The sequence below is a fragment of the Clinocottus analis genome, unplaced genomic scaffold, assembly GCF_023055335.1.
Source record: "Clinocottus analis isolate CAN_PGR_092001 unplaced genomic scaffold, fCliAna1.0.p SCAF_24, whole genome shotgun sequence".
Taxonomy (NCBI): domain Eukaryota; kingdom Metazoa; phylum Chordata; class Actinopteri; order Perciformes; family Cottidae; genus Clinocottus; species Clinocottus analis.
In genome coordinates this window covers 2,890,385-2,903,931 of record NW_027175976.1, presented here as the reverse complement: position 1 = coordinate 2,903,931, position 13,547 = coordinate 2,890,385, and the positions used below count along the sequence as shown (strand labels likewise).

At 47.0% G+C, this 13,547-nt stretch overlaps 1 protein-coding gene across 9 annotated transcripts in view; it reads left to right on the top strand.

Moving 5' to 3' along the window:
- The window catches only part of mgat5 (alpha-1,6-mannosylglycoprotein 6-beta-N-acetylglucosaminyltransferase), a 53,527-nt gene that overhangs the window by 19,523 nt on the left and 20,457 nt on the right, over window positions 1-13,547 (top strand). For all 9 annotated transcript variants that reach the window (XM_068590692.1, XM_068590687.1, XM_068590696.1 and 6 more), the window contains 6 exons: window positions 2,929-3,005; window positions 4,266-4,355; window positions 6,863-6,934; window positions 8,506-8,667; window positions 9,610-9,779; window positions 10,213-10,347. In XM_068590692.1, the coding sequence (XP_068446793.1) occupies window positions 2,929-3,005; window positions 4,266-4,355; window positions 6,863-6,934; window positions 8,506-8,667; window positions 9,610-9,779; window positions 10,213-10,347 (706 nt within the window). The remainder of the gene's footprint in view (window positions 1-2,928; window positions 3,006-4,265; window positions 4,356-6,862; window positions 6,935-8,505; window positions 8,668-9,609; window positions 9,780-10,212; window positions 10,348-13,547) is intronic.

Below are 13,547 nucleotides of genomic sequence, written 5' to 3'. Positions count from 1 at the left end.
TAAGTGTGGGAGGAGGAGGGGAAGAGAGAGAGAATAACACAAACCAGATGTTCTCAATCCAATTCTGGAGATGTCAGATTTCACATTACCTCATGGACTTGGACGGATGGACACACACACACAGACGGGGAGAAAGAGAGGGAAAATAACCGTGTTTGTGTGTAATTTCCCTGATTGTTCAGAGATGATACTGTCAGATGGCCAGCTCTGTGTGCTGGGAGCCGTCTAATGGCTGACCTCAGTGCTGTGAGAGGCTCTTTGAGTGAAGTGTTTTCCTTTCTGTGGTTCTTCGTACAATACATTTCAAAATGACTCCTTAATGGGTCTTTTTAGGATGGATTGATGGATGGACTTGGCTTTTATTTCATTATATTGTAACGTCAATAACTATATGTCATGTGTGTCTGTAGCTTTTGTTCCTTCTGTTGCACCCCTCTGTTCGTTATCTCGTCCGATAGCAAAGCTTCCTTACGTCCACGCGGGAATCACCCAGTTAATGCTCCGGCCTTGTGTGTCCAGCACGTCTTCCCCTCAGCTTTGATGCGTCCAGCAGTCGTGAGCGTTTCCGACGCGGCGTTTCACCCAAGGGGGAAAGTAAAAGGGCGCAAATCGGGGAAGGCACCGCCTCCGCTGCGTTCCATTACGAAAGGGAGCTATATTTAGGCGCTCCTTGGCAGCGGCTTCTCCTGCCTGATTAAAGCGAGTAGAAGATTTGCCTGCCGGCTTTTGGAGCTCGCCGGCTGACTGGCCCAACGACGGGATGAAAGACCGGGTCGGCTGTTCAGGCAGAATGACTGGGCGTCTGGAGGATGAGTTGAGAGCGACTCACTGTGGACCCCACCAAACAACAAGTCGTATTCATTCAACATTCACAATCAAAATGTACTGAAACCGACAAAACGCTGGCCCAGCTTCTCACCATGAGAAGTTATTATTTATTACTATTGTGTTCTGTGCAAGATCCTCTTGTCACCGGCTCACCGGCCACCCACCTCTTTTCCTCCTCGAACCCACATGGTATTAAAATCACAAAGAACACAAGGAAGTAGGAGAAAATAAATAACCCTTGCTTCAACGTGGTTATCAGTTGGATTATTAAAGCTATCAGGATGAATCCCATTCCTTTGTATTGTGACAGGAACGGAAACCAAACGGTGTTGGCGTCCAATGTACTTGTCATCCGTCTGTGTGATTTAAAATCTAACGAGTGGAAATTCTTCTGCCATTTTCTCTTCCTGTCATACATCCATGGAGAGATTAATAGATAGGATTGAGGCTTATCATATCTAGAGGATTACTGATATAAAGTACAGACGTAGGGTTCAAAGTTGGTGGATATCAGCTACATACACCTAAACGTATCCTTGTACCTGGCTGTAAACACGTGTACTTCTGCTGTAATGGTCTTTGGTGACTGATTTACTTTATGACGCCAGCCCCAAGTGGCCATTTGACGAGCTGCTGAACTATATTTAATGATGACCATGGTGCTGACTGATGTCTGCATTATGTAGACGATGCCATGTTATGTAGCCACAACCGACCGTTAAAAGCTGAGTAACTTGACCCTGTTACCAGCTCTCAGTCGCCGCTGCCCGTTGTTAACTGACAGGAAGAACACGCACACTCCTCGCCGTGGTTTTAAATGTCAAGACGACACAGACTGGCGTTTCATTTTGTAACAGAGCATCTTTGGCAGGTTGCAAAAAGCAGCGGGTGTGAACTCCTGTCTGCGGTTTTCTGTCACCTCTCTTCTTATCTTGACACACACACACACACACACACACACACACACACACACATCGAGCCAGACACTGTCGCTGAAATATTTTTTCTTGCATCTAATCTAGGCGATGGAGAAAGGAAGGGGGGAAAGAAAAAAAAGAGATCTAAAATAATCTGTTTACTGCGGCAGCTTTTTTGGTGTAAATCAACCAAATCGATGAACATGATGCAGGAGCCTCTGCTCCACCTGCCCCGCCCCCTCCAGACAGAAGCTTGCCCCATTGCTGGGCCCGCGCTGATTAGCTTCACACACAAACCTTCCTGCAACGCCACCCACAAACTCATTAGTCTGCTGTTTGCTGCTCGGCTTTTATCTATTCGCCGCACAGCCCGCAGTCATGCATTATGCATGTCCTGGCTGTAAAGGTCAGCGGCGATGACGTTAACGTCTCTGAAAATGGAGATATCAAAAAGGTGATTATGTAGGTAGGGAAGCCTGCGTGCGAGCCGCAAATGTTAATCGGCCGCCGATATTGTCTTCCTGAGATGCCGAAAGCAAAGCAGGAAAGACGTCGGCGTGCAGTCGCAACGTTTTTGCAAAAGGTTTAAGGGAATAATAAATTAAAAAAAGTCTTAAAAGCTGCCAGTGTTTGAATCCTCCTGACCTCTGAGCTCTTTGCGGTTGCTGCTCCCGCCGAGATCACGTTGCCAAGCCAAAGGTGATCTGGTGGCAGCCGACCACAGAGTAATGGGCCCTCTCCGGCTGTCACTCTGAGATGCAACCCCACTGCAGCGTTAGCATGCTACCGCGCGAAGCACAGCCAAGGCTGGTGGTCTGATGGAACGTGTGATTTTGACTGGATGATGCCGCCGAAGTCACGTGGTTCATCCTCCTGGGGATCGGGAATGTCAGCTACGAATCCATTTAGTCAGTTCCAAGAAGGAAAACGATCGCTGTCACCGTGCAGAAGTTATCATCGATATGCCTTTTGGAATTTGAAGCCATCGCGCGGTCAAATGACCACCGATATCTGTGACCAGGCGACCGTTCTTTTGCCGCTTGTGTACAAGCTACTGGAGGTTCTTTTGTATTCTTAAAAAAAAGCTAGTGAGCTGTGATGATGCTGGAGAAAGAGAGAGAGCAGGTGGGATTTTGGAGCTGACCTTATTGATGATCTCTCTTTCCTCCCCTTGTTTCCTCAGACCTCCTAAACGGAGCCCAGGAGAAGTGCGAGCTGCCGCCTTTGGAGGGTTTTCCTCACTGCGAGGACAAGGTCAAGGTGAATCTCTCGCACAGACACACAAGAGAGCGCACAGAAACTTCTGCAAGCACTGACACAGGTGCATGCAGACACACAGATAACACACACAGATGGATGCACAATTTCAATCCGATGGCTGTGTGTCCGTCCGTGTGTGTGTGTGTGTGTGTGTGTGCATGTGCGTGCGCTGGTCTCCCCGGAGCTGACGGGGCCCTATCATACACACCATCTGCTCAGCCGGTCCCAATCCTCCACCGATACTGTCAGTGTTTCCAACCGGGCGCCCGGCGATGCCAAAGCCTGCTCTACACACACATACAATACACAAGCCTGTTTTTTTTTTATTTAGCTGTTATTCCCGCTGCAGTTTTACCCTCCGCACACAGTTGGTAACATCTGACAAATCCATTTTCTCATTTTTACCAGAGCTCTTAGGTTGCCATTGAAGTAAATTCAGGGCAATCTTCATGCCTTGGCCAGGCCAAGCGAGTCTGATCCAAGCCCATCTGCCAGGTCTCCCCTCTGCCAACGTCTCTGCAGACCCAAGTTTATTCCTCGGCTCCTTTAGGTTACTGTAAGTCAGCACGCACGACGTACTCGGGCCTCTGAACGAAGCAGCAAAGCCGTCGGTCCGCCGCTCAACAATTCCCTTCACTCTGCGATCACGGCGGTGCCGCTGAAGCCTTCCTGCTCGGGATTACATCAGAAGTCCAAATGCCGCCGCTTTCTTCCTCTTTTCTTCAGCTTGTTACTATCATGTATTCTGGGAGATTTGTTTGTCCAGAAGGCTGTTTTTTTTTTTTTTTTTTTCACGTCGATTTCATTCCCACACGTTCACACATGAGAGCCCCTCTCTCCCAGAACAACCTCCCTCTCTTCCTGTTGGCCGCTGAGCAGTTCCACTCGATGACTTGCACATGTATTCGCCGAAAGGCACACAGTCTCTTATTTTCAAGCCCCAGATTTTTTCCATTTGATTCCGTGGGATTGAAGCCAGCGAGCTTTTCGGAGTCTTTAAAGTCACAGTCCTGCCTCTCTAACCTCTGAAAAACAAGCCTGGACTGTTTCCACCAGGAGAGTGAAAGCTAGAGGCCTGTAGAAATAACTAAGTGTGTGTTATGTATTGTCCCGGTAACACAACCCGCCCACACACTTTTTAATATTGTTTTTTTTAAATAATAAACACCCAAAGTGCTCCATTATTAGTTGTTCGGCTGTAACAACTGAAGTACATTTAGCTGCTATTAACTCCCATCCTCTCTTCTTCCTCTTCCTCAGTGGATGAAGGAGATGTGGAGCACAGACTCCTGCTACGGCAACTACGGCGTGGACGGATCCACCTGCTCCTTCTTCATCTACCTCAGCGAGGTGAGCCGTGTTCATTGTAAATGTGAATTTGAAGTCAATACACTTAAGTCGTGAGTGTCTTTCTGTCCAATTAAATGCTAAAGTAAATCTCAACAAATGGACAAAAGGCTGTTTTCCACTGAGCTGGTGACAGTTGACTGATCACAGCCTCCACGCTGTCTCGCTATATCAAGATGTCGACTGTTCAGAGTGTTTTGTTCATGAAAGAGTTTCAAATGTTGCAGGGGAAGAATGGTAAAAGAGGATGTAGTCTGGTTTTCATTCAAATGTAATGCATAAATTAGAATTTCCATAAAATTTGTAAAAAAGAAATGCAAATTAACACACCGACGCAGATGTTTTAAATACAGAAACGATCAACAAAAATTCGGGCGTGAAAATGATCTGCTAAACTTAAAGGAAAAGGCCGGGGACGTTTTATATTGTTTGTTACCACCAATAAAACCTGTGAAAAGACTAAAACCAACAGAGGTTCAGTCTGTATCTTAATCCTTCCAGACTTTCCCTCCCCTGTCTGTGGCTCTCAGATGCCAATCTTTAAAAACAGGTCACAGATTTATAGTTATATAAAATGAAAAAAAGCCTCTTACATTCCCTGGATCAGTTGGGTACTGTAGTTATTTAGAAAATATTACTCAACCTGAGTTAAGATAAACTAAGTGTGTTCATAGTCATGAGACATGTCAGCCGCTAAACAGGCTCAGGACTAGTTTTCTTGGACGACAATGGAGCTCTATGGAACAGAGGAAGAAGATATGAAAGTCCACTCCGGTACGAAAGTAGAGGATATTAACACAGACAGCCCAGAATATTGGACGGCTCAGAGTATAAGCGCACTGACTACTTCCTTTCACCTGACAACGCTCATCGAAGAACAAAAGCGCTAAAAATAAGCAGCGAGGTGGAGGGGATTTCATTTTTTAATGAGAATAAATTGGAGTGTGCGTTGAGGAGAGGAGGCACTTGTTTTCAGCCTCCAAGGGAAGAAAGACGTAGAGTGACTTGGCCACCTGGACGTCGTCTCTACATGTCTCTGGCAAACGGGGGGGAAAAGTCAGCCGGTGGAGAAGTTGTATATTGAGGCTTGTGTTCCTTCAAGGGACACTTTGAGACTTTTGCATGATTTAGTCATTGTCAGACCAGGCCTGACTGCCAAATCAAGGGTTAGGGTTAAGAAAAACTCAGAAATCATGACCTCGTCACTCCAGATGGTTCACAGACGCTTGCTGTGAGCGGTTTCACATAGGAAGTACGGTTTAAAAGGAACCACTTCCTCCACGAAACGCGACCTCATCCTCTTCATTCTTCTGACGCACACAGCTACGCTTTTCTGAAGACACAACTGTGATCTCTATCATTTCAAAGACCCCCCCCTCCCCCCTCTCATTCTCGTTCTCTCTCATTCCATCCTAACCGTCCGTCTCGTGCCGATTCACGTGAGGATTCTCCACTTATAGCGGGCAATTTTCATCAAATGAAAAGTCGTGGCTTCAGCGCCGGGAAGGTCAGTAGCCTGTTATGAATATTGCATGCGAGCTGAAAGCATCGCAGTGAACTAAAGCGAGCGCACGGAGCGCCCGGGCCCGCTCCGTGTGGGAGTAGAAGTTAGATGGACAACAGCAAAACCCATTAGGAGAGAAACCTCTTCTTTCTCTGCTCGTGTCCATCCGGTGTTTACCGAACACGGGTACTTTACAGGAAACAAAACGTGAGATTTGAAATAGAGGCATCTTCTCCATTCTGCTAATCCAACAACCCTCAACCGCCGCTATCCAGGTCATGTGATGCCTCCTAGTTGCCAAAGCGATCTGTATTTCCATTTTGAGGCGACTGCAGCTCCGAGCGTATGCTGCTGCGTATCACTTATAGCGGACCACTCGGCACATTGACCTCACGGAGAAGCAGGTCGGAGAGGGCAGCGTGTCGTGATGGACGACGGAGGCAGAAGGTCAGCGCAGCGAGGAGAGTAAATGCTCCTCCTTTGTCTCTGGTGGTGTTGCAGAGAGGGGAGAGACACTAACTTCTCTTTATTCCTCTCTGTGGTCAGACACCAGGAAGGAAATGCTGAGGCAGAGAAGCAGACGTTGAGGAAGAGAAGCGCGCTAACTTTACATCACATGTAATCACAGTGCGACGGGGTCAATGTCCCCCACTTTGTTCCTCTTGTCTCCATGTTAGTTCTCCTTGTCTCTACTCCTCTTGTTGTTTACTCTCCTATCATCGTCTTGTCTCCGCTCCTCTGTCCTTTTTTAATCTCCTCTCCTTGACTCCTCTCTTTTCTCCCCTTTGTTTCTAACAATTAGTTTCGCGCTGCGTTTCTCTCAGACGTCTGCAACACGCGTCGAGAAACTGGCCGCAATCGGCTGTAATGAAGATGAAGTGTTGCTCAGTTACAGCTGTGGCGGCTGCGTTTGTGTGACTCTGTGTGCGTTTTCTTAAGTGCACACCTCTGTGTTGAGGTTTTGCACAAACTAAACAGGGGTTTTGTTTTTATTTGTATTTGATAGGTGGAGAACTGGTGTCCCCGCCTTCCCTGGAGGACAAAGACCCTGAACGAAGAATTGGACCGGAGGGGACAGGTGAGGAAACGGCTGTCAACTAAAAACAACAAAGCACACTTCAACTCGCTCACATGCTCTTCTGAAGATGAGCCTTTCTTGTTTTTCAAGAGCTCTCATGGCAGGCAGCTCAAGGGTCTCTTTGTGCTATGATGCTGTTGGTGTTTTAAAATGTGTGTGTGTGTGTGTGTGTGTGTCGACATCAGACCCTGTGACAGCAATTCTCCCATTAGCATACATTTTTAAACCGTTAAGTCCCACTCCATCATCCCGACACCACCAAATGAAATTACCCCCTTTTTAATAGAACGTTAAATTTGAAGAAACACCTCTTTCGTAACTAATTTTTTTAAACGCACAGTAGTTTGGGAAGTCCCATCCGCCGGGTTGTGTAGGAGCGCGGCAGCGGATGAGCAGGCCGGCTGAGGCTGATCTACAGTGTCAACGTGCCTCGATAGCATTGGGGGAAAAAAAGAAAAAGAGTGCAGCAGTTCTCGCGGAGCAAAGCCGTGAGTGACGGGACCTTGGGACAAATCTGGAATAATGATCTTCCATCCCTGCCAATGCAACGGCTCACTCAAATCCCACTTAGAGTGCCTCTCTGGGCCGACAGGGCCTGCGCGCCGAGCTCCACAGTATCGGCGTTTGTCGAATAAAAAAACACACGCGCACACACCCCTTGCCTCCACCGCGGGTGAATCAATATTAAGCACTCTTCATCCCCTCTCTGGATGCATCAACAGTGCTGAGCCCTCTGTGGTGGGGAGACGCCATTTGACAGGCTTTGGGAGATTTTAATTCGGGGCCCAGATTTTAATAGGTCCAGTCCGCGGAAGTGATTTCCTGTCGCGGTGAGAGACGGTAATGCCCCGCTACCGCCGTGTTTCAGCCACCTTAGCGGCTGGTAATGGCACCGCTGCTCGCTCTGTCTCGTTCACTGCCCGTCCGTCTTCTTCCTTCGGTCCCTGCATTTCCATGTCTGATATCTACACCGTTCTACTGCTCCGTGTGGCATTCAGATCGGTTTCATTCACATATTTTGTATCACGTTTTCATCACTCACAAAATTTAAAAAAAAAAATCCTCATGCATTTGATAAACACGAGGACAGATGTTTAGATGTTCCTCTAACCTCTTCTCCTCACTTTCATGTTTACTCTCCTTTTCTTCTCTCCGCCTTCCTCCTGGTTTCCCCTCCTACCCTTGTCTCATCTCGTTTACTCTCTCTTGTCCTTGTCTCCTCTCCTCTATAAAGCCTTGTCATTGATATGAGCTGACGTGTTCACTCCTTTCAGACTAAAGACTCAGTAAAGACTCGTCGTATAAATTTTTCTGCAAGACGTCTGTTTGCACAAAGTGTTTGTTCTCTCCTCAACACAACTACTCAAAGCGTAGCTTGTCCAAACTACACTTCGAGGCATGTTTCTTCGGCAAATAGAGCACAGAGGCTGAGAAGCGGTGCAACACATCAAACCTTCAACGTTCACTAATCCGTCTGTAAACAATCCAATTGCCAATCTCAGGTGCCAACACATGAGCGTTAAGCATAGCGTGTTTGCGTCTTTAATTAACTGCTTTCTCGCCGTGTGCAGGCGGAGGTCCGGACCAGTTTCGAGGAGCTGTACCGCGTGATGTCACAGCGCGAGGAGTTCCGCTGGATGATGCTGAGGATCAAGCGCATGGCCGAGCCGTGGGTCAGCGCCGTCCGCTCGCTGGCCTCTAAGCAGAACCTGGCCAGGCGCCGGAAGAAGAAGGTGGGAAATAACTTCACAGCTGGACATGAATGAAAGTAATTGGCTTAAATGTATATATCCTCCTAAAGAGGAGAGGACAAAGAGCTCTCTGAAAACACCTCTCCTAAGCTGTCAGCCTGTTGAAGGTACACACACACACACTCTTTATTCACACTTGTGGACCAGAACCACTCCTGCTCTGCGACGTAATGGTGGTGGGAAAGGACTGACACGGATATTCCATCGCGTCCCAAGCTGTGAGCAGCTCCCGGCACTGAATAATGCACTCCACGCGTTCCACTTGGCCTCGTGAATAATTCACATCACGTCCCGTGACACCTTGGTGCTGATGCAAAGCAGCATTCCCCTTAAACAAAGCAGCGAGGACGAGAGGCAAGAGCCATCCATCTACCCGCTGCATCTTGCCTCTCCTTCCTTTACTCCTCTGCGTCTCAGTTTCCCCCGGCAAGTTCTCTAATTTGGCCCGTAATTAAACAAAGGCTGCTTTTCTCTGCGGGTGCGTTTAAAGCGCTGCCTTTTTATTTCAGCCGCTAATCCCTTTTGGATAATAATCCGCACATATTAATCCTGGACTAGTGTGCTGCTCAGGGGCCGGGGCCGACTGTCAACAATGAAAAATGCGTCGGCCACTTCAGACAAAGCCGGCTATTACTTCCTACTCCTGCTGTGGAACACTGTGTTCCCCCCAGCAACCGCGCACATGTGCGTGTGGTTCGTGTTTGTTGCATATGTATTTCTCAGTGTGTGCACTGTGCACCTGACAGCGCACAGGGATAAAGCTACTCACACAGTCCCAGTACTAGGATACATGTGTTTCTTACACCTTGATGTTAAAGTCTTTTCTAATACGAAACCAGCAGGTTTCTACCAGTAAGTGTTTCCTTGAGTGTCACTAGTTTAATTCTTCGTGTCTCTCTCTCTCTCTTTTTACCCCTTCATCAGATCCTTGTGCATTTGGGCCTACTGACTAAGGAGTCAGGCTTCAAAATAGCAGAGAACGCCTTCAGCGGCGGCCCGCTGGGCGAACTGGTCCAGTGGAGTGACCTCATAACCACGCTGTACCTGCTGGGCCACGACGTCCGCATCTCAGCCTCCCTGGCCGAGCTCAAAGAGTCAGTACACACACAGTGCTGCGATGTTCTTTCAGCTTGGTTTGGTTTTTTAGCCCGCAGGTTCTGGGCTAGCCAGTAATACTTATAAGAATTGTTGTGTATCCAAAAGTCCGCCGGATATAGAAAATGTCTGAGAAGGAAGAAACAGCTTAAAGTAAAAGTATGTTATGTTTACCACTTTTTTTACATTTAGGTCATTCAAGAACTGCGCAGTATTTGCCGAAGGTTATTTGACTGAGCAAATGAGACGGCCATTTGTATGTGTCAAATATTTGCTGTTTGTTTTTCCAGTTAGAAAACAGTCGGGCAGCTACAGACTTTGTTAAACTCACTTGTCAGTATATCCAACAGGATACAACTGGACTTGCATCGTATTTACGTATCTGGATGGAGGAGGAAAGTTGATTTTCAACCCCAAACTTTTCTCCTCCAGGATCATGCGCAAGGTCATGGGGAACAAGTCCAGCTGCCCGACCCAGGGCGACAAGGTGGTCGAGCTCATCTACATCGACATCGTGGGCCTCACCCAGTTCAAGAAGACGCTGGGACCTTCCTGGGTCCACTATCAGTAAGTACATGGACATCGATTTGGCTGCTTCTGACCACAGGAATCTCTGCAGTCACTATGATGGCAGGATGAGCAACCCGCACAGTCCCGCTTGGTCCCACACTGCCTTTCAATTCGATTGTTGCTCATTTACTCATGACGTTCTAATGTCGTAGAAAAATACCTACGTTTAATGTTCATCTTTATTCATCCAGAGAGGTTTTCCTCCAACACGGCCAGTTTTATACAGGCGTCTTTTTTTGCGCAGCTGGAGCCGGTTAGCTCTTGGTCTGTAACTGTCTGCTTCATCGTGTTTGTTGGCCTTACAAATGAATTTAAGCAGTTTGTGCCCTTGTTGTTGGACCTCGCGCTGCCACTGCCAACGGCTTCGCTCACACTTGCAATTTCCCATCGCGGCGCTTCGACTCCATTCTCTTTCCGATTGCTCCGCAGAGAACCGTGAATGAGGCCGTCTGGTCTGATCTTTTTTTTGAACAGGCTCTCATCAGCACCGACTGACAGGAAAAGAGAGGGAACAATAAGTCTGGGGCACTAATGGTCCCGCTGGTTCCTCCTGCTTGTCACCAGGTTTTGTTTGTCTGCGACATAACACCCGAACTGCATCCGCTCCCTTTTGTGCCCCTGAGGAAATTGATTCCGCCTCAGATGTAATGTAAGGTCCAGATGCTGTTTTCTCCCGTATCATTTCTCCTGCCATTACTGAACACTTGCACATGTCAAAGCACTTATTGTCGCTGTGCTTTGTGAAACGCGACCTCGACATTTGGCTGTACTCACTTTTGTCCTTTCACTAAACGAAACCAAGTCAGTTTCCCTGCATCGCCTTTTTGCCAAAAGTGTCTTTTACTCCTCCTGTTTTGTTTTTTTGAGTGATTATTTTCCTCTGTGGACGAGAATCCCTTTTCTCTTGACTTTTTGTCACACAGGAGCACAGGAAGAAATATATGTAATGGACAAAACACGGCAGATTTGTTTACATATCAGAGCCACAGTCCTTGTGAGCAATAAAGGTGTTATTGTTCTCATTTTTCTTAGGTTTACTCTGCGTGTTTGTACGACGCCCTTCCCCCTCCCCTCTTGTTTGTGATTAATGTGTTTCGTTATCTCTCCCCAGTCTTCTGGCTATCTGTCTTACAGCGCTGTATCTCCCTGTTTCATACTACTCGTCTCGGAGCCAACGTTACCCTTTTTGTTCTCTTTCATTTAATCCCTTCGTCCGATAACCCAATTGGGTGTCGCGCTCTCATCTGCATCAGCGAGGCTGCAGGAAATGTGCCAGTGTACAGGACCAGTTCTATATTTGGTGTCAATGATGGAAAAAAGAAACAGGACAAACAACAAGTTAGTCGTCAGCGGCGTGAGCCAGTTTTATTTCATCATTTCTCCTTTGGCTGCCATTTCCGTTTGTCACTTCCTCACAATTGTTTTAGTTTTTTTTGCCACGAACAGTGTTGTTGTTTTTTTTGACACCACAATGTTTCGATTTATTGCTTGGGTGGGTATATGGGGGTGTGAGTCATGCCACTGTTTGTCCTCAGTGTCGGTAGACAAGACAACAACTTGCTCTAGGTAGATCCTGGGAGTTTGCAGACCACACATTGGGATGTAAACGCTGATATTGTTCAATGGTTTTGGCAGAAAATAGTGATAATTGATCGTCCACTAGGCCTGGCTGCTTTTGCCTGTCGAGCTTTCCATCAACCCTCGACAAACATGCAGTTTACTGCAACACGAAAACACCAGTAGATTTATCACAGAAAATGTTTTTTAGAGGAAAGACTTCTCTCTTCTAGTTGGCCCGCTGTCGATTTTATTTGTTTTTTATAACATTTTTATCATGTCTGCAACTTTTTCTGAGATATACGCAACATAATAATAAAAATATAGCCACTTAAATGCTAAGGAAGTCATGCTAGGACTGTCGTGTCTAGTCAGCCAGACTTGCTGATGTTAGCCGCTCATGTTTGCTCACGGAGGAATCAGTTGATCAAACATGTTTAAATCACTATGTTATCACAGGTATTATTTATTGCTTGAAGGGTTATAAATCAGGTTTAAGCGTGTTAAGTGGAACACACTGGACATATAATCCCCAAGTAACTGAATAATCTGATTTTATTAGCGGGATGACGATCGCAGTAAAAGAAAAGCCCATAACATAGCACAGTGTATATCTGAAGTTTTATTTTTAACCAAACTCTGCTTTTATAAGACACATCATTAATTCATATGTCTGTTTTATCGTGCAGCTGTTGTTTAGCCTCGGGGCTTTGCCGACATAAAACAAACCCCCAGGTAGATTCATGTAAAAACAGAAAATCCCCGTGCGGTGTCAGCGTTACCTAATCACCAATGTGGGAGCATTTTATTTATCGCTCGTTTCGCGTGGCAGGAGAGAGCTATAATTTACAGCAGGCTATTGTGATACAAGATGCATTTGGGATCACTTCAAGTGAATCGCATTACCGTAAAAATCCCACTTCCACTTTGATGACAACATCCCCGCTCGACCCAGCTGTAGAGCCCAGCAGCCTCGACGCCAACTCACCAGACTCGCCGCAGCCATGTTTACATCCCGTTACGGCGCCATCTGTTGAGGTTAGGCTTCTCTCTCTCGGTCTCTCTCTCTCCGGAGCTAGTGGAGATGGCATGTGGGCTTGTTGTTGTTGTTCTGCTTTCAGTCTAAAGTTGCCTCACGATGGATGCGTTTCCCGGCTCGCTGCTCTCTCGGGGCCTTTCCCAGTTCACACAACCAGCTGCACAGCATCTGCCTGGGCGGAGGGGCGATCACTAAAAGAGGGGGATTTTTTTTTTGCTGGGTGTGCGTGAACGTCTGTTCACACCTGGTTTCCTTGTATTACTTTTCTAATAACGCCGAGTGTTTTAACTCCACCCGAAGTTGGAGCCACTTGATTTTATTCAGCCACAATTAAATAAGTTTCTTGGGCTCAAGATGGCTTGTAAATTATTTTATTTTTAGGATTTAAAAAAAATGTAGATGGTGAAGGATGGGGCCGACCAGACGGGATTCAAACCAGCATCAAAGCAGTAAAGGGGTTGAAGGTCATGAGCGAGAGGTTTCCTCTCCCACTCAATCCTGCGCCGTGACCTTTGAGTCGGCCGTGTTGTTGATTCACAGGCTCACTCCTCCACGGGACTGGAGCCAAGTCGTTTGTGTGTTGTCATGGTCATATATGGAT